At 28.5% G+C, this 20,408-nt stretch overlaps 1 protein-coding gene across 2 annotated transcripts in view; it reads right to left on the minus strand.

Moving 5' to 3' along the window:
- The window catches only part of Trxr1 (Thioredoxin reductase 1), a 49,142-nt gene extending 29,226 nt beyond the window's left edge, over positions 1-19,916 (minus strand). Inside the window, exon 1 of one of the 2 annotated variants that reach the window (XM_075364096.1) lies at positions 19,694-19,916. In XM_075364096.1, coding sequence (XP_075220211.1) covers positions 19,694-19,712 — 19 coding nt within the window. In that variant the 5' untranslated portion in view covers positions 19,713-19,916. Of the gene's footprint in view, positions 1-19,191; positions 19,583-19,693 lie in introns of those variants that run through there. The other variant, XM_075364095.1, reaches the window with a different exon arrangement.
- Between the last annotated feature and the right edge of the window lie 492 nt (positions 19,917-20,408).

The following is a 20,408-nucleotide window of genomic DNA, read 5'->3' on the forward strand; positions in this document are numbered from 1 at the left end:
GAAAAATGCTCTCCACAACCAAGCATCAATCACTGTCCACGTGATGATTGTGCATATCAGAAACAAAGCAATTTTATTTTTTACTATATATAATGTTGTTTGTTTGGGTTTTGTGTAGACTTACCCAATGTTTTATATTTTTCTACTACAATTTATAATTTCTAAGAAATGAGCAGAATATAAAAGCAAAGGAAAAAAAAATAAACAAACATGACAGATATGAAGATAAAATATGCCAACTGCCAGAGATGGCAGTCAATTTCAAACAGTGGTGAGAAGTTTAGCATTTAGTAGTCAAACATGTCAGTAATCAATATCAATTGAAAAAAGGGCAATGTATCCTTTTTTACAATTATTCTCCTTTAATTTCACCATACTGTAATAACAGATTTAAGCAATAAGTAAAATACCAGTTTTTTATACACTGGTGATCATATTCAGGAGTAAGAATATGGAGATTCTACTGCTCAACACTAATGGATCCTGTAATCTGCGTAACTTATAGGTTACAACTGCCCAGGTAAACCCATTGGAAAAAATAAATTCACTTATGCTTCCTGATAACAAAGGCTGTAGCAATAAAAGGTAAAAGTACCTAACAGATCATACTTTATGATATCAGAATTCGTTTAATATAATGAAATGAAAATTACATTTTTAAACATTTTAAGTAAAATTCTACAAGTTTTGGTTTAAAATATTATTATATACAACATAATTTAAATCTTGTAATACTAAATAAACTAAAGAATAATACCATAGGTAAGAAAAAATGTGTAACAACAAATAACTTGAGAAACACATTAATAGTAAAGGTTAATTAAGGAGATCAACAAGCCAATTTATATCACAATATGTGCTAAATATCTTCAGAATCATTAGTCATCAATTCAATTAATAAAATTCAAAAAAACTTTCTACTAAGAATAACTTACTTTTCATAAAGAAATCTATACATATTTAAAAACATAATAAAAAAGAACACTAACTGTTTGAAAAAATGCAAGCAACATTATTACAGTTGGATAATTTAATTACCATCAATTTTTTTAACTGATAAGCATATTTATAGTCATAATAAATATGACTACAAACATGATTTTACAACAATTTTATATTTTAATGAGGAAGCTAAGATGGATGAAATGATAGAAGAAAAATAACAGTGCATGCTGGGAATCAAACCCAACATCAGTTGATCTAGATGAACAACTGATCGTCTGTTTAATTTAATTTAAATAAATAAATCTCAGCAACATATATGTCTATATTTTGGAACCTAAAATATAAATTTAAAAAAATCTGCACCACATGACTTCCTTGTAGACCTATTGAATTACATATATACACTTTTTTTAAATGAAAAGTACATACAATTTTATTTCATTAATAACTTCTGATTTTTTATTTATTTTCGTTATTATTGAATTATTATTCATTGTAATTTTTTTTTACAATCAGAGGTTAATAATTATTAATAAATCAATATATTTAAATGAAAAAAAAGTTTAACAAAAAAAAGGAGATGAAGTCTGATTTGAACCGATGTGCCTTCTTCCCCTTAGAAGATCCAAATATTTCATTTATTAAAATTTAATTTGGCTATAACTCTAGAACCAATGAAAATAACTACCACTTATGTATATCACTGAAAAGCTCTCAATGAGGACTTAATACTACAATTAAGAAAAAGTCCAAAATCCAAATTTTTTTTTATTTTTGGCTTTTTTGGACACTTTTGGTTCAGTGGGTTGCAATCAAAAGGGTAAGTGCACAACTAGATGTTACAACAGTCCTAAATCCAAAATTTCAACATCCTACGGGCTAAATGTTTTTGAATTATGCGAGTAGATACATACATACATACGTACAGACTACACACCAAACCTAGTCAAAATGGATTCAGGGATGGTCAAAATGGATATTTCCATTGAAATCTGAAAACAATTACAATACTTACTTGTACAAAAAAAGATAAATATTATTTCTTCAATATTATATTAAAAATAAAAGAAGAAATAAATAATTTTGAGATATATTTTTACATTAATATTATTTACAACCAGAAACTGATAGTTTATTAATATCACAAAAGTTTTCTAGTGTTGAAGATTAATTCTTGCACTTTTAACTGTGTATAGATGAATAACACCATGTGTACAACTGGATTATTCACCGACATTTATTGATTAAACAAACACTCATATTTAGAAAGTTTTAAAATAGTAACTTAACTGTATGCATGGAACTCAGATATCCTGATATATAATACCTACTGAATAGCCAGGAATGAAAAATCTAGTAGTAAGTAGCTACTTAGATTATGGTTATTATGTTTCTTACTGTGATGGTTCGGAATTCAGGTCGACATGCTTTACCACTCTACATATTGCATGTTAAACAAACCTACTTTTAACACATCTTCTGACATTTATGAGCAGTTTTTTACTAATACTATATTTGCAGTACAATTCTGCAATGTCAACAAGCCTGTGGTCTATCTGGATTAAAGACAGTCCTCCCTCGGTTGGTTGGTTTTATTTGTTCTCCCATCACTTTCCTTAAACTCTTTTTATTTTTTAAAAAAAGTGCCACAGGAATTTAGGTCAGCCACCAATCATGTTCAATCATTGTATGCTAACACCATCTATTAGCCAGTATGGCAGCTACTTTTTTACTGGAGTTCAATGGGTGATAACCCCGTGTGCTTGAAGAACTACCCAATGGTTCTTTTACACTTTTGTTCATGCCGTATAATTAACTATATAACCAGTACTTCACATGCAATACTTTTGTGCATGATTTTCTGTATTACAGTAAAAAAAAAACAAACAATAAATGGTGTCAAAGTTTGAATATTATTATCTTTATTCAGAGATGGATCCATATTTGTTGCAGTTTACAATTAAAGTTTTGATTAAAAAAAAAGAAAAAGAACAGAAGATGACAATCCTATCAATATTGCAAGAAATACATGTAGGGTGGATTTTGCAAACTGTATAGAAAGTTAAGAGATATCAGTAACAAGTTTTACAAATATTTTTCAGTGTGTGCTGCAACAGTTGATGAGATGGTGGAAACGTTCGAAGGAACCATTTTGGTAAAAAAATTCAATACAAGGATTTTTAGTACAACGCTTATTTCTTTTTTACTCAAAAAATGCTCGCAATCACACTCAGTTAATGAAAAAGTTTTAAAATTTAATAAAAACACGTGTTTTCTGTAATATGGCACGTTATCCCATATTAAATTCACCTTTAAAACTGACAGGTTTTAAAACAAACCGGCTCCACACACAATACAATAAAGTGAAATAGACTGAAAACCTTCAAAAAGCTGGACCGAGTATGATAAGGCAGGAGGCAGGATAATTGGAAGTACTCGTGGAGAAACTGGACAACACAACTTGTCAACCGCATAAAAGGAAGCATTAAACTCAAATAACTTAAACAAGTCATGATTTTTTTGCCAAATGTGATTTCTAGAATACTTCTACACAGGTCTTACAAATTTGAGTGGCAGCAAACTCACACAGTCATGCAAAAATGGATTCTTTTGACTAATAAAATGGATGGTACCTTTGCTTCTGATTTTCATATGATGCAAAACACACGCATAAAAGAGCCCTAAGGAATTAATTTCTCTATTTTGAAAGAGGAGAGTTTGTACTAAGTGCCCAAACTAACTGCTGAGGCACCCATTGGGTAGACTGGCCTCTTATTCCTCATAAAATTGAATCTTTTTTCCTTTACAATTTTTTATATTTACTGCAAAAACTAAAACGTTTTTAAATAAAGAATCATTTTGCATAATATTCATTTTTATAGCAATAAAACCATAAAAAACAAAATATGATGCTAAAAAAAAATATAAAATTAGAATTTAACGCAAATATTATCAGTTCAGGAAACAGGACACACACTTCAGGAAACAAGATAATATGCTTTCAGGAATATTTAATATGGGTACTTGTAGCAGAAGGTAAAGTTTTATGATCTTACTGTTGCAAAAAAGAAACCATTGGAACTGTTATATACAATTAGAATTATTATGTATGATAAAGAATTTTATTTCAATTGTAACAATAATTTAAATTCTACTCGTGTAGCAGATTTTTCATGAATAGTATGGGAACAAAATAAAGATGTTTTAAAAAAATTTAATCTCTCAAATTTTTTCAGTCTAATAATGATAACTACTAGAATTTTCTTATGATGAGAAAGTTGAACTGTAGATATGACACAAAGAAGGGAAAATTATATTCCACATTTCTTAAAAAAACTTCATGAGATTAATGAATACATTAAATATTTTTTTTATAAAATAAATAAATAAACAGAACAATATTAACAATATTTTATTTACAATATACTAACAAGAAAACATTTCTTTCTCAGCAAAATAAAAAACTAGCTAGAAAAAACTATAAAAAATGAACATTAAAAACATTCTAGATAAAACATCACTACAACATATTCAGCAATGTTAAGAAATAATCGAATACAACCTTAAAAATGTAAAAAAGGGGAGGAGTTATTCTTTTAATGTTAAGTTATAAGTTATATAACATTTAATAAGAACTATAATATGTTTTCCTGTTCACGAATAAATGGTATGCAATAACAGCACGTATTATTAAAACTGGTTTTTAATCTATCCAAAATAACAACTTATTTATGACAAATAAATTTATTATGGTTTTATTCTTTTCAAATAATTCATTTAAAAATTACGTTATAAGATAAAGTTTTTAAATTATGGTTTATTTGCTGAAAAATAAAACTTTCTGTCCCAGAAAAAAAACTTTAAATATACTTTTCCATAAATTGGAAAAACATCCAACCACCAAATTTGTATTTTTTTAAAAATTTAATTAATTTTTCCTACAAGGTAATAAGCATATTAATTCATGAAAAATCCGGAAAAATAAAGAAAGTCGCACAAAAGAAACATAATTAAACAAAACTTAATAATAAACATTCACATGCAATGAAGATAGAACTACAGATGATTCCTAACTGCACGGCAATCTCTCAGGAAATGATTCTATAACCAAAAATAAGAAAAACGTTCATATAAACAAAGGTCGTTAAACGGTTTGTTAGTGATTTCGGTTCGTGAAACATTTACCTTTCTGCTCTTCCTCTGAATGATAAACCGTACAATATTTTTGGGGTACAAATCGAGGGGTAAATTTGGTGCTTCCTTATGAATCTTAGAAATTTAAATTGAAAGTTCGGTTTTAAGAAAAACTGGGTAAAATACAAAAAGGTTTTGTTGGAAAATACACTTTTTTTTTAGGTTTGTAATAATATAACCCACCGGGTTGGTCTAGTGGTGAACGCATCTTTCTAAATCAGCTGATTTGGTAGTTGAGTGTTCCAGCGTTCAAGTCCTAGTTAAGTCAGTTATTTTTACACGGATTTGAATACTAGATCGTGGATACCGGTGCTCTTTGGTGGTTGGGATTAAATTAACTATACATCTCAGGAATGGTCGAACTTGACACTATACAAGTTATATATATTATAACACTATATTATAACTTGAAACTTCATTCACTCATATATATCATCCTTATTCATATTCTGAAGTATTATCTGAAAGGTAATTACCGGAGGTTAAACAGGAAAAAGAAAAGGTTTGTAATAATAACTTTGTTAATTTACCAATAAACAAACAGAACTTTCAATTATTTTTGAATTCTGAAAAAATTGATGTGAATAACGTTTATTAAAATTAAAAAAATATTTGAAAAGTTCAAGTTTAGTTAGAAACAAAACACACAAACTGGACTGGAAAAGTGACACAATTTTAAATAGAACAATTTATACACAAATGCTAAAATTATATTTGAAATACATCCTTCTAAAACATTAAAATTTGTTTATTTTTTCATACGTTGGCAATAACAGCTGCTCAACAATTAAGTTTAGTGATTAGCATTTGAATATTCATTTGGGCGATACTTGTACTGTTATTGTTTGGTCATTTATTCACAACGGGTGATACCACAAATTTGTTTCCATTTAAAGAGCTGGCGGACACCTATTTAACTTTTGGTAAGGTAAATAAAAATCGATTGGATGCTGTGCACAAATACAGGGAAAATTATCAAGACTGAGTAGTACCGGAACCTAAAACATTTTGAGGTTTTGGAGAGGCGAGTCAGAGAAACAGGTATGTTTAAACCACAATGATTCAATGCTGGTCGTGAATGTTTTGTGAGAAATACCAACACTGAAGAAGCAATATTGAATGCGGTATAATTATCTCCCACGTCAAGCATCATAAGGGTGTTACATCGCTTTCATTTTTCGCAATCAAGTGTGTGGCGAACGTTACAGGAACAACAATTATACCCATTCCATAAAACAGGTGTACAAGTGTTATTACAACCTGATTTTGGCGGAAGAAATTCTGTCGGTTAATTAGAAAATGTGGACTTCATCCCAATTCCCTAAGTAATGTTCTAATTACTGATGAATCTTGTTTTACAAGAAATGGCATTGTTAATTATTGAAACAATCATACTTGGGCAGAAGAAAATCCCCATAAGAGCTAAGTCATTTCCAATGCACTTTTTCGCTTAATGTGTGATGTAGTCTTCTTGGTGATAATCTCATAGGCCCTTTTTCTTGCCGCCATAGCTCAATGGAGAGCAGTACTAACATATTTTGCAAACAAATCTGATGGAAATCTTTGAAGATATCCACTTGCAGATAGAATGCAAATGTGGTTTTTCAATGACGACGCACCTGCTCACTCTGTAGTAATGTAATGAATTATTTAAATAACACATTTAGTAAACAATGAATTGGTCAAAATGAGCCAGTAAAATGGTCACCTCTATCTCCCGATCTCACATCAGCGGACTTTTTACACGACTGCCCAAAAAGGAGTGTTATGTATTTAGGGAGTATGTATGTATGTATGTATGTTTGTTCCATCATAGCAGCTCAACGGCTGTAGAGATTTTGATATATGACCCGCGTTGGAATCCTTACGTTACTGGGAGTGTCATAGGAGATATATATATATATGTTTAAATAAAAATAAAAAAATTATACTATAAAAAAAATTGTCACTTATACACTCTTTAATTATCCTATATTAAAAAACAATGTTTCTCAGCAATTTTGGTAGTCGTTTTTAAATTTTTAATATTTATTTCTTGTTCTTTTAGGGTTGGATGAAATTGTTAAGTCTATTCCCTCGTATTGGTACACAAGAAAAATTAAAACATCGTGTATCAGAAGCTGGAGCTACTATTACGAATAATAACGATGCTATCAGACGTGCCCGGCTACCGTGGATTCGCAGAGCTGAATTATGCACTGAACAGAACGGCAGCCATATGAAGCAACCGCTTTGAAGAAATGTTTGCAACTTTATCAAGTAACCATTTTGATATTTGACAATTTTTAGAAAAAACCAAAACATATATGATTTATAGTTTTATAAATCTATTTTTTATTAATTTTTTCTGTTACTGATAAGTTTTCTATTTGTTTTCATTAATATAACGTTGTTCAAACATTGATGAAAATTGTTCTGTTTATAATCGTATCAGTTTTCCGATCCAGTTTATGTTTTGTTTGTAATTGAATTTGAACTTCTCAAATTTGTGTTTAACAGACGATATTTACATCGATTTTCACGGAATTAAATTCTCTACAAAAATAACTAGAAAGTTCTATTTGTTTTGTTATCGGTATATTAACAAAGTAAAACGGTAAAACGTTTTAGTGATTTACCCCGTTTTTCTTAAAACCTAAGTGGGATAGAGATCTGGGACCACTTTTATTCAAATTCTTAGATCAAAGTCCATAAGAAAGCACCAAATTTACCCCTCGATTTGTACCCCAAGAATTTTAGTAAGGTTAATTTTTTTCAGAGGAAGTAGAAAGCAGGGCTAAATGTTTCGAGAGCCGAAATTCGCTCTTATTATTGGCTATGAAATCACCTCCCGAGAGATTATTGCCGTGCAATTTGGAATCACTCTGTATATTTAACGACTAAGGGGTCTACGTCAACATTTTATTTAGCTGTAATTAAATATTTATGATTAATTAAGGCACAAAACAAATTTAATATGGTCAATAAAAATTATAATTAATCATTAATACAGTTATTAAGTTAAAATTGCTCCACGCCCAAAAAGCTTCAATGGTGTTGCAAAAAACTGTTAAAATTATTTAAATTGAAAAACAAAACAAATCATCTAAACACAGATCAAATCAATCAATCGACGCTTCTCTTTGAAATCTATCTTTAATAATCTTTTAAACTGAACTTCAATAATAATAAATTTAATATTCAATTAAGCAAATGAATTGAGAACTTTTACTTCCATTTAATAAAGCCACTTTTAACGGAGGTCCTATCAATGTTTATGATAGAAACACATTCTGCATACTCTCTCTCTCTCTCTCTATATATATATATATATATATATATATATGAATGTACATGTCACTATTGCAAATATTTCTACTTCTAAACATAAAAACAACCAATTTATAAACAAAATTAGAGAACTGCAATAATTTCTAATAACAAAAGCAAAACATTTCTTTTAAAATTATAATTATGAACATAAAATTTTGGGTTTACTACTTTATCCACTATTGTTTTTATATTATTTTTGTTTTATCTGGAAAGAGCTTTCTTTGGCAATCAAAAAAAAGTACTTGTGTAAATGCAGCATGGATAAAAAAAACAATACAGAGTCAAGCAGAATCTATTTCTAGAAAAAAAAAAAAAAAAAACCTATCATAATACAATATTAAAGATAAAAGATATAATATTTTATTAAAAGTGAGCAAGGTTTAATTGGTTTTATGATTTTCTTATGTAGATTTATTTGAAGAAAATAAATATATAAAAGTTGATTAAATTACACTTTAAAAGATATGGCAGTAATATCAATTTTTGCAGTCTCATTCATTAAAGAGATTGTTATAATTTTCATCTTATTTAATTACTGTACACTGAAAAATAAAAGAAATGAAATTAATTTTCTCATTATAACTCCATCAGAGTAGAGGTTTTTTTTAACAAGGCAAGTTCAGTAAAAATTAATTAATATTACAAAAAACAAAATTCAGTTTAACAGTTCAAACTCATTTAGACTACAACATGACAGTAATTCAAAATTAATTGAGTTATTAAGGTATTTACTTTAAGAATTCTATCAGTTCAACTTTAATTATACTTTTAGTAACAGAACCACAAATGTTCTGAATGGTTGGTTTAAAAAAAAACTGTCTTTAATTTATTTTTTTAAAAATCCCACAGTTGCTGCTCAACACTTAACAGCTACTGTTCAACACAACAGCATACTGCACTAAAAATACCCAGCACAGTTCTCACACTGTATTCATTATGTTTACACAAATCTAAAAATGATGACCAAAGAGGCCATCATAGTCAGGTTTACAGGAAGATAGGTAAGAAGAAAGGACGATTTGTGAAAGATGGTTTTATAAAATCATTTTTTAAATATTGTAGACAAACAAACACAAATTTATAAGAAGGAAAAAAAATCATATTTAATCTCAGTCGGAAAATTACAGAATATGAAAGGTGTCTCACAGGATAAATTATTATTTGTTAATATAAAGAACAAGATCTACAGGACAGATACTATTTAGTTATGACGATGAGTTGGGCAGATGAACAACATGCGTTTGCAATTCAAGCATTCTACAAAGACTGTTTAGTTTTGCAGCTGGATAACATTAGTTTCAATACCACTTCCAATATCTAGCAGAATGACCGATGCAGTATTTATCAATTCCGTGACATTAAAGTACAGGCACAGAATTTTGAAGAAGGTAACTCAATACAGAAGACTCCTGGTAAACAAAGAATCCATGTAATGCTGAAAACATAAGATGCTGTAAAAGCTGCAGTGCTATGAAGCCACTAACAGTCTGCCCATCACTTCATTTCACTTTGCTTGTTAAACACAGTGTTTCATATTTCAAAGACCTTTATTAAGGATTTATATATACATGCATCCATATAAAATTCTAGCAGTGCAGGCATTAAATAACCAAGTTAACTGTATTAAGTTAATTGGACAACAACTTGTCATAAAATTTTTTACCTTATAAACATTAACAAAGATATTATTAACATATGTTAATGAGCGATGAGTAAAACATTAATGACTTAAGTCACACTTCCAGATATGTGAATAAGTGACTAAAAAAAACTTTTGGTATCAGGCAATAAACAACCTGATGAAATGCTTCAGAAACTATTAGGTATATAGTACAGTTACATATGACATCCAACACCATCATCTAGGATTTTCAATCCGTATGATTCAGAGGAAAATGATGGGAATGGTTTCCTCATGTCAGAATAACAGGTCTAAACACTTGAAGAATGTCTTCTTCTCAAATGGTGGAGAAATTGGAAATCCACCCAGGCAAGATGGGGTACCAGGCACATAAATAATTAAGGAGATCAATGAAAACAATTAAATAGATTGTTTCCAGACCAGTTTCTTCAGACATGCCAATATTGTTTAGCCTGTGAGATTGCCGGATTTCACATAAAGAGAGAGAATATTTATTGTGAAGCTATTTATCCTATGAAAAATTAATACTCTGTAATAAAAAAAAATTATCACAAAATTATGGCAATTCCTGTGGACAGTTAGATGGGAAACATAAAAATTCCACTTAAAGAATACGTGAATCGAGGCACCTTAAGCAAAATTTGTTTTAAATGTGTAAATAAAGAATTATTTAATTTTTAAATCACCTGTTTTACTGACAATTCATTCATGTGCATCAAACATTTTTACTCTACTTTTTTTTTTAGTAATAGAAAATGGTTTTTGTTAATTTGTAAGTAATTATATGTATAGACTGACTTTACACCAATTTTTTTCTAAGTTCAAGGAGCAGAGATTTGAGACAGTATTATAATAGAATCTTAATCAACCTACTATTACGTGTAAGAAGGGTATAATAATAAAAATGGACATTCACCCATCCTCTTATTATTATTTGTGTGTGACATTATTTTTCTTCATTGTTCAATATAGAAATTAGTACAACATAGTGTTCTTCAGAAATATGTATTAAAAAAAAAAACTAAAATTTTAATTAAAGTAGCATTATTATTGTAATAGCAATCTAACCAACTCAACAGCCCTACTTTGCAGTAACCAAATTTATAATAGGTTTACAATCCATTTGTAAATAATTTAAAAAGACAATATTCATATTAATTAAATATTTTTAACTTACATTCTAATATATGCTATATATAATAGTACCAATAAAAAAAGAATGAAATAAACAATATTATGACCACTTAAGTTAACTTAAATTGATAAAGCTATCAGCATTTATTATGGGGATAACATTATCTAAGTACTGTATATCCACTAATCTTATTTATTGCACATTTCATATATATGAACATACAACAACAAAGCAGAATTAAGTCAGCTTGAAATTCTCAATTACAATGGAAATTGCTTACCATGAGACAGATACCAGTTTTTTGTGTTGATGAAGAAAGAAATAAGATAACATGGGTTGGAAATAAAGTGAACAAGTGTGCATGCGCGCAAGATAGAGGGACCATGTGAAACAAACAGAACTCTAATAAACATACTATGTAATAAAATAGAAAGAGAAAAAATGTATTTGGTATGTATTACCTTATGCATGAAAGATTCATTTATGTGTTTTGCTTAATTTTGTTTAGCCTTAATTTTCTTCTTTTTTTTTTAAATAGTTTATTTCGTTCCCTACAACTATGCAGTATTTTATTTTCAAAAGATTTGATGGAAAATTATTGTTACAAAGATAAAAAAAAGCAAACAATTGACAGGGATAAACAGAATAAAAAAAATTGGATTATAGTTTGGAAGAAGAAACTGACAATGATTTTTAGAGGAGGCTCTATATTGGAATTTAACAGTGCCCTCTAAAAGACTTAAATGTAAGGCAGCACAGATAGATTATACAACCCAAGAATTATTCCCTTGTTTAGAAGTAGGACTGAATGAATTTCAAATTAGTATTTTAGACTTTATGGGACTGGAAAAATACCCACAAATTTTAAACAAGTCTAACTGTTATCGTCCAAAAAAGGAAAACAGATTGAAAAGTGAGAACTACCATACAATTAGTCTAAAATCTCATAAAAAAATACTCACCAAGCTAGTTTACAGGTAAATAAAAAGTGTGATGGAAGGTGTACAAGGAAGGAAGGTGATGGAAGGTGGATGATGATCAATTCAGAAAGAACATAGATACAAAGGAAAGCATTCTGATCAGTAAACTAATCTTAGAAGGCATTTAATAATATGTGGAGTGGAACAAGATGTTGAATATTTTAAACAGTAATTCATATCAGACTAAAATATAAGGAAATAAGAGTTATACAACCTGTAAAAAAATCAACTAACAGTGATAAAATGGCAGGTAAATAGAATATAAAGAAAGGCGATTCAAAAAAGAGAAACAAGAATGTAGTCTTTCTCTGTTTTTTTTTTCAACTTTTACTCAAAAGAATATTGGAATTTAACAGTGCCCTCTAAAGGCACTATTGACAATATTGAGGGAAAATGTTGAGTGGTACAACAAGGGATGAAGATTTTAAGATTTGCCAATGAGATTGTTCTTTTTTGAGAAATCAAAAATGAGCAACAAAAATTGTTGGATGGCAAGTAGTAATTTTTAGGAGAGAAATGTAAAAAACATCCCACTTGCTTGAAAGCAGACTTGATCTTAAATATGGTACAGCCAAATCATGAAATTTTCATAGCACTATTTCTTCAACTCATAAAAACACGAACAAAAAAAAAAATTAACTGGTAATTAAAGAAGGATAGTAGTGAACACCTGATATGAAGGTGATTATCCATAATGGGTTGGGAAAATCCTATTAACAGAATGAGGAAAACTGTATTAGTGCTACCACTCATGAGATTTTGTAGAATTGTCCATGGACAGTTAGTCTTAACATTTGTAAAATTTGTATTGTCCTGCACTTGCTAATTCAAAACAATAATGCCACATATTTTAACGGAATTTGTATACCTGCAGGGTGGATAATACTCTTCCTATCACTTCATTATCTGTTATATTCTATTTGTCTCTTATAATTAATTTTCTACTTTGATAGTAATTAACTATTATAAATATTGACAAATACGAGATTGTGCATTTCAGTAATATGTTTTAACTTAGCCTAAAATAAATACTAAATATTAGTTAATAAGAAAAAATAGGTGGGTGTCTGTTTAACTATAATCACAGCAACTTTATAAAGATAAATATTTTCTAATGATACCTGGATGGTAGTAATGAATCTATTTATAAAGAAAAATTGCATTATGTGGACTTCAATCAAGAACCTCCAACTCTATTAAATTCAAGAAAACAATTTAAATTTTGAGCTCTCTTTAATTTTTCCCTTCCTTAACATCAAACTTCCAATATATTATTTTATTTTTACTATTACTTTTACAGCTGATCTCTGTGGCAAAGAAGTAGTTTTGTTCAGCCAAAAGTTTCTAACAATTAAATCTCTCATCAGACTTTTCACTTTTTCAAGTTTATGCTACAAACTAAATCATTTGAGCAACTGTAACTGCGCATATGCCAGTTGATTCTTAATGAAAAAAAGTTGCTTCAAAATGTTATTTCCAAGTGAATAAGTTTTAAGAGAATTATTTTTTATTGTTAATTTTAGCTGATTCTTGGTGAATTAATTACATAATTTCAATTTTAATTATTTTCTTGCAAAAAAAAAATCTGAAATCCTAACTTGTTCACAAATTAAATTTAAAAAAAATTGAGATACCTTACAAAACAGTGTTCATAAAAATCATTTCAAAAATTAAGGGGGTGGTCCCCCACATCAAAATAAAGAAAAAAACCTTTTACCAACATATGTCCAGAAATGCTTTGTTTACTGGCTATCTGCGATTTTGTATTTTTAACATAAAATTTATTTCTCAGGAATGATTTATCGTATTGAGCTGAAATTTTGTATATTACCTAATGTTTTACTTGTAAAAAAGTAATGAACCTGATCTAACAATCCATTTCATAATGGTGGCCATTAAAACCCTATTAATTGTTAATATATTTGAAACCACTGATTTATTTAAATGTTATGTTATTACAGAAAATGTTAAGTGTTTTATGACAAAGAAAATTACACCTTATTTATTCCAATCTGTTCAAAAATACCAAAGTTATGGCAAAAATTCTTGAAGTGATTCACTCTTAAATTAAAAAAAAAAAACAGTTTTAATTTCCTCCTGAATAAAATTAAATAACTCAATATAATTTCAACTGGAATAATTTTATTAATTTTATCTTATAATAAATTATAATAATTTAATAATATTGAAAAAATAAAGTAAAATATTTTGAGATCAAAACAGAACTGTGCCAAGGTGATGGACTCTCACCGCTACTATTCAACTGCGCTCTGTTAATGGTAATGAGGAAATGGCTTAAAAAAAGCCCTCAAAAAATAAAAATAGTCCAAAGAATAGGGCAAACTGTCTTGGTATCACTGAACTTGCCACTGCTAGCAAACGACATCAACGAAGCTAAAACACAGATATTAGAACTTCAAAACATTGTAAGTAAAAATTTTGGCCTCAAAATATCATTTGAAAAGGTAAATATTACGCCCCAAAAACCAAAACAATTAAAAGAAGTAAATATAAACAGTAATAAAGTTAAAATAAAAACACAATTTAAATACCTTGGAGAAATAAAAACAAACAACCACGAACAAACATCTAATAATCAATACACATCATCCAAACAAGAACAAACAAACTAGCAAAAACACAAAAATTAACCTTGTTCATCTACAACAATACAAAATATCTATCAATAAACACAGTTATAAAACCGGAAGCCATATATGCAGCAGAAACACTCTTGCACCTGAATAAACAATTAAAGACTGACAGACTCCAAAAAATCAAAAAAAGAATTGGAAGAACCTGCATCAACAAAAAGTACCGAAAAGACGGGCAGTGATGGATCTTGCCTAACAAAATCATGTACAAAGAGTTAGAACCCATCACTGATACCCATGCATAAGAGATTAGGATTCTTTGGACACATCATGAGGATGCATGATTTGAGACTTCTGTAACAGCTGGTACAGTACAATCTTAACTTGAAAAACACCAAGACAGGTTGCAGATGGATCAGAGAAAATCTGAATAAAATTGGTCTTACACCAGAAGGACATCACAGATAAGATAAAATAAAACAAAAAATCAAGGAAAAAAACGCACTAGCTGCACAGTCACAAGAAAGAAAATCACATGAAAATTTACAACAACAGAAAGGACACAGAGATCAGAACATATGAAAAAGGGTACTTATGTATTAACGCCACCGCAGCTACAGCTTTATTTAAAAACAAAGTAGTCAATCGGATTTCGGTGGAAAATGAACAGTCTCTTTATTAATTTTAATAAATGTTTATTTATATTTATTTATTTTATAAATATAATTTAACCAAACTTAACCTACGCTCGCTAACCTTGACTAATTAACACCGTAATTTTTTGAGTATTTATTTAATAAATTCAGTAATTATTGCAATTATTTATTATTTAAATAATCAAAACACTCCTGTTAATTAGTCAAGGTTAGCGAGCGAAGCGAGCGTAGGTTAAGTTTGGTTAAATTATATTTATAAAATAAATAAATATAAATAACCATTTATTAAAATTAATAAGGAGACTGTTTTGAATCTATGTTAAACTTTATATCGGCCCATTTTACTTACGGTCCAGGTACTTACGTATTCGTAAGTACCTGAAAAAGTACTGGGAGAACCAGAAAGCATGAACAGTCCCTACGAAGAGATTTGGATAATAGACTGACTAAAGTGATTTTATGCGGTCATAAAAGATGAAAAAATAAAAGTAATATATTATTGAAATCATGAAAATATTATACTGACAAACAATATTAATATTGAAAAATAATCTGCATTAAAACAGATGTTGTAATTAACAAGCCATTATTGTAAATATAAATAAAAACTAATATCCAGTTTTTCATTTGTTATTGACTAATTGAATACACTGATCTGTGCTGTACAAGTTAATTATATTTTTTTTTACCATTACCTTAGTCACAATGGCAGATAATGTGAATTATATTTGTACTAATTTAGAAATGACTGATATGCATTTAATGTCTCGCATGTTGCAACATCCTTGAATTGAGATGTATCAGGAACACTTTCCCAATCAAGTGTTACCTTCTCATACAATGTTTTCATCCATTCACAGATGGCTCAGACACAGAAAGCTTAAAACATGAAAAAAGTGATAAATCAGCACGACCACATTCAATATGTACACTCAAATTCAAGGAGGGTGTGTTAGATGAACTATCCCGAAAAAAAACTAGAGCGGCCTTTGAGTTCAATGTTAGTAATGCAACACTTTAAAAAGTTTTGTACGAACAGCAATTCCATGCCTATCTCCATCAATGAGTACAAGCTATTTTACCTCGAGATTATGCTCATTGTGTTCAGCTATGTCAATGTCTAACCCAAATTTTTTTTAATGATGAAGCCAAATTTACAAGATCAGCCATTCTTTACACTTGCAACACATATATATATGATCAATTGAAAACCCTGATACCATTTCACAGCACAGTCATCAATATCAGTTTTCAGAAAACATATGGGCTGGTATTCTGGGTGATCTTTTTTACCTGAAATGCTCAATGTTAAAAGATGTTTACATTTCTTTAGAGCTGGTCTTCCACTTTTACTTGAAGATTTACCACTAACCATACGCAACAAAATGTGGTTCATGCTGGATGGGGGACTGGCTCATTACAGATTACAAGTTTGTGATCACCCAAATGAAGCATATTCAAACAAATGGATTGGTCGAGGAGGCCCACTAGCATGGGCTGTAAGGTCTCCCAATCTCAATCCTCTTGACTTTTTCTTTTATGACCATTTAAAGACAGTTATATACACTCCCTCGGAAGAATTGTGCACAAGATTTCTAAATGGGACTGACAGGATTCGTCAGTCATCTGGCATTGAAAGAGTCCAGCACTCAATGAAAAAACATTTGGATGCATGCATTTTGAATGAGCATCGCAATTTTGAAAAGCTAGTGTAGTTTCTTTTATTAATGTTTTATTATCTGATACAATAATCTATTGTTAAATAAATTTTGAAGAGTTTGTTTAATAACCAATGTCTGTTCATTAAACGAAAAAAGTATAATAATGTATATATTATTTTTCAATATTAATATTATTTATTATAATATTTTCATGATTTCAATAATACTTTCCTTTATTGTAATATTTTCAACATTATTTGTTTTAATTCATTAAATGATAAAATATAATTATAATTTATTACATTAATAAATTTATTCCTGTTGAGATCGTATTGAGTTATTTAATTTTATTCAAGAGCAAATGAAAACTGGTTTTTTAATTTAAAAGTGACTCACTTCAAGAATTTTTGCCATAACTTTGTTATTTTTGAACGGATTTGAATAAATAAGGTGTAAGCTTCTTTGTCATAAAACACTTAACATTTTCTGTAATAAAATAACATTTAAATAAACCAGCAGTTGTAATGATATTAAGAAATAATAGGTTTTCATGGTCGTCATTTTGGAATGGATTATGAGATCAGGTTCATTATTTTTTAAACAAGTAAAATGCTAGGTACTATAGCAGTACATTTCCATTCCTGGGAAATAGATTTATATCTTAAAAATGCAAAATGGCAGATAGCCAGTAAGCAAAGCATTTCTGGGCAAATGTTGGTAAAAGATATTTTCTTTATTTTGAAGTGAGGGACCATCCACTTAATTCTTGAAAAGGTTTTTATTAATACCCGGTATATTCAACTGAAATAATTAAAATTAAATTTAAGTGAAATAGTGTTTGTTTCATGAAACAAGTAATATTTATTAACAAATATACTAAACATAAATTATGAAATCAATATAAGAAAAGTGAAAATAAACCAGAATAAGTGATAACTGGACTTAAAAAAATTAATTAAGCCATAGAATATTCTATACCTAAAATAAAGTGAACATCACATGACTTTATTTTCTGTTAGTAAAACAAACTAGTTAACAGGCCTAATAATTTTCTTTTTCATCAGTACTTAACATAGTAAATATTACTTTTTTAATTCTTTGTATAAATCAAATTACAAATCAATGTACACAAAGTCTGTTCATAGAATGTTAATATGCCCAAATTACATAAAATCCTACTTTAACAGAAAAAAAACCTTTGTAAAAAGGTTTTTTTACAAAAAAAACCTTTTTTGAAAGCACGTAAACCTAATAATGCAAAATTATTGAGAATAGGTTATTAAAAAATAAAATAACAGCTTAATTAAAGTGCTGACTATAAATGTTCAAATATAGAAGTAGCTATTTAATAATATAAATAGTGAAAGCTTCTTTTTCAAATAATCAGATAACACATTATATACATGATTATTTTAACATTTAAAATAACAATAAAACATTAACCATATAAAACAACCTTCTTTCATGGGCTTCCAATCACCAGGATGTTTTAATTTTTCCATGAGACTAAATTTATTGATACAATGAAAACATCATTTTCACTACACTACAAAAATTTTAAATTCAACATAAGGTTTCAAATTTTTTAAAAATCCTGTACACATAGCAACATCTTCATATTCTTTTTCTTACAAATCATAAAATACTTTTAAAATCCTGTTAGGATATTTTAAATTTAAAAAATGCAACCAAAATTTAAGATTATTAATCAAAATTTACTATATTTCACATAATTGCAGTGAAAAAAAATGAAACAATAAGTTAAAAAAGTAAAGTTACAATATACTGCTAACTTCATCTCATTTAAATTCAAACTTATTGTATTAACAATTTAATAAACTAATACTGGTATATAAAAACTTAAAACTAATATTCATAATTGATAAAAATTAATTATTCATAATTAATCCAAATATTACTATGGAACAGGAAAATATGCCTGTAGAATTATAAAAGAAACTAAATGCATGAAAAAAAAAAACCAAAGTAAATATCTTGTAATTCTTATCTAACTAGGTTATTAAGGTTATAATATAAAATCAAAAGATTTGAAAGATTTAAACAAAATTTACCTGTAGCTTTAGTAGAATAACATGCATTCAAAAATCTTGATTTATAAGTCTTAAATGGTAGCACTTTTAAAGTTCTTAAAATACAAACGTGCATATTTACTAACCCAAAAACGTTAAACATGAATAATTAGAAACGTATCACAGAATTTTCTATCTTACTGAAAAATCAATAATTAAATTAAATCAACTTATAATTACATTAATTTTATAACAATTCATCATTTTAAACAGCCAAAGAATTGGGAGACTACTTCCACGACGGATTACGTAAACATATATCCTTTATCTCCAGTTCCCAAATAACTAACCTCTCCAACACGAATTGAACAGACGTGTATACCAATCACAAAGAAATTTTCAGGTTTTTAGCTCTGATCATTTACTTCCTTTGAGGAGGGTTTATTAATGCACTGATTCCGCAAAATATGTTGCAATCTTTATAAAGCAATACTCAATTAGTCAATTTCATATTTAATAGATTTTCTATAAATTCAAATCTTACCTGTCGCTACTGGAGCCATCTTAGAATGAATTAAAAAATATATATTTGATGATACGCAAAGAAATTGAAAGCAATGAGTTAGTTTCCAATCTGAAACAACAGAGTAAAAGAAAAAGGAAGGGTGTAATGCAGTGAAATGTCCTTGCCGGCTGAGCGGCTGGTTATTAGTTATAACAGGTATTACGGAATTGTGTGGTTAACTACACTTATGCCGTTTGGTAATAGTCGGTAGCATGACTTGATGAATTATCCATGACGTAAAACCCCTACCTTTTTACTACGAATTATCATTCATGCTATTGTAACATTTTACTCTCGTAATAAAATGCAAGTTGTACACAGCAAAAAGCTTTAGATAATAGAAAACAAAAAAATTATCTTATCGAAAAAAATATAGTTACCGGCGCGAAAATTGAAAACTAAGCCTTAAAAAACTTATTAACAATTTGTCGACCAAAAAATATTACTTAAGCAACGAATGACTATGTAACTCGTTGCCACGTTTAATTTAGAAACATTCTTAAAAAACACCTTATTAGAAATGCAAATACCTCATTAATTTTATCAAAGTATTATTTAGCAGCTTAATTTGGCATTCATCTCCTTTAGAGAGTGTTGTAATGTTGATAAAATAAATCATGATTTTTGTTATCCATATAAAATATGGTTGAAAAGATTTGGAATAAATTAATTTTTATCATTAACTATTTATGTA

This window comes from Lycorma delicatula, chromosome 4 (genome assembly GCF_047948215.1).
Source record: "Lycorma delicatula isolate Av1 chromosome 4, ASM4794821v1, whole genome shotgun sequence".
NCBI lineage: Eukaryota > Metazoa > Arthropoda > Insecta > Hemiptera > Fulgoridae > Lycorma > Lycorma delicatula.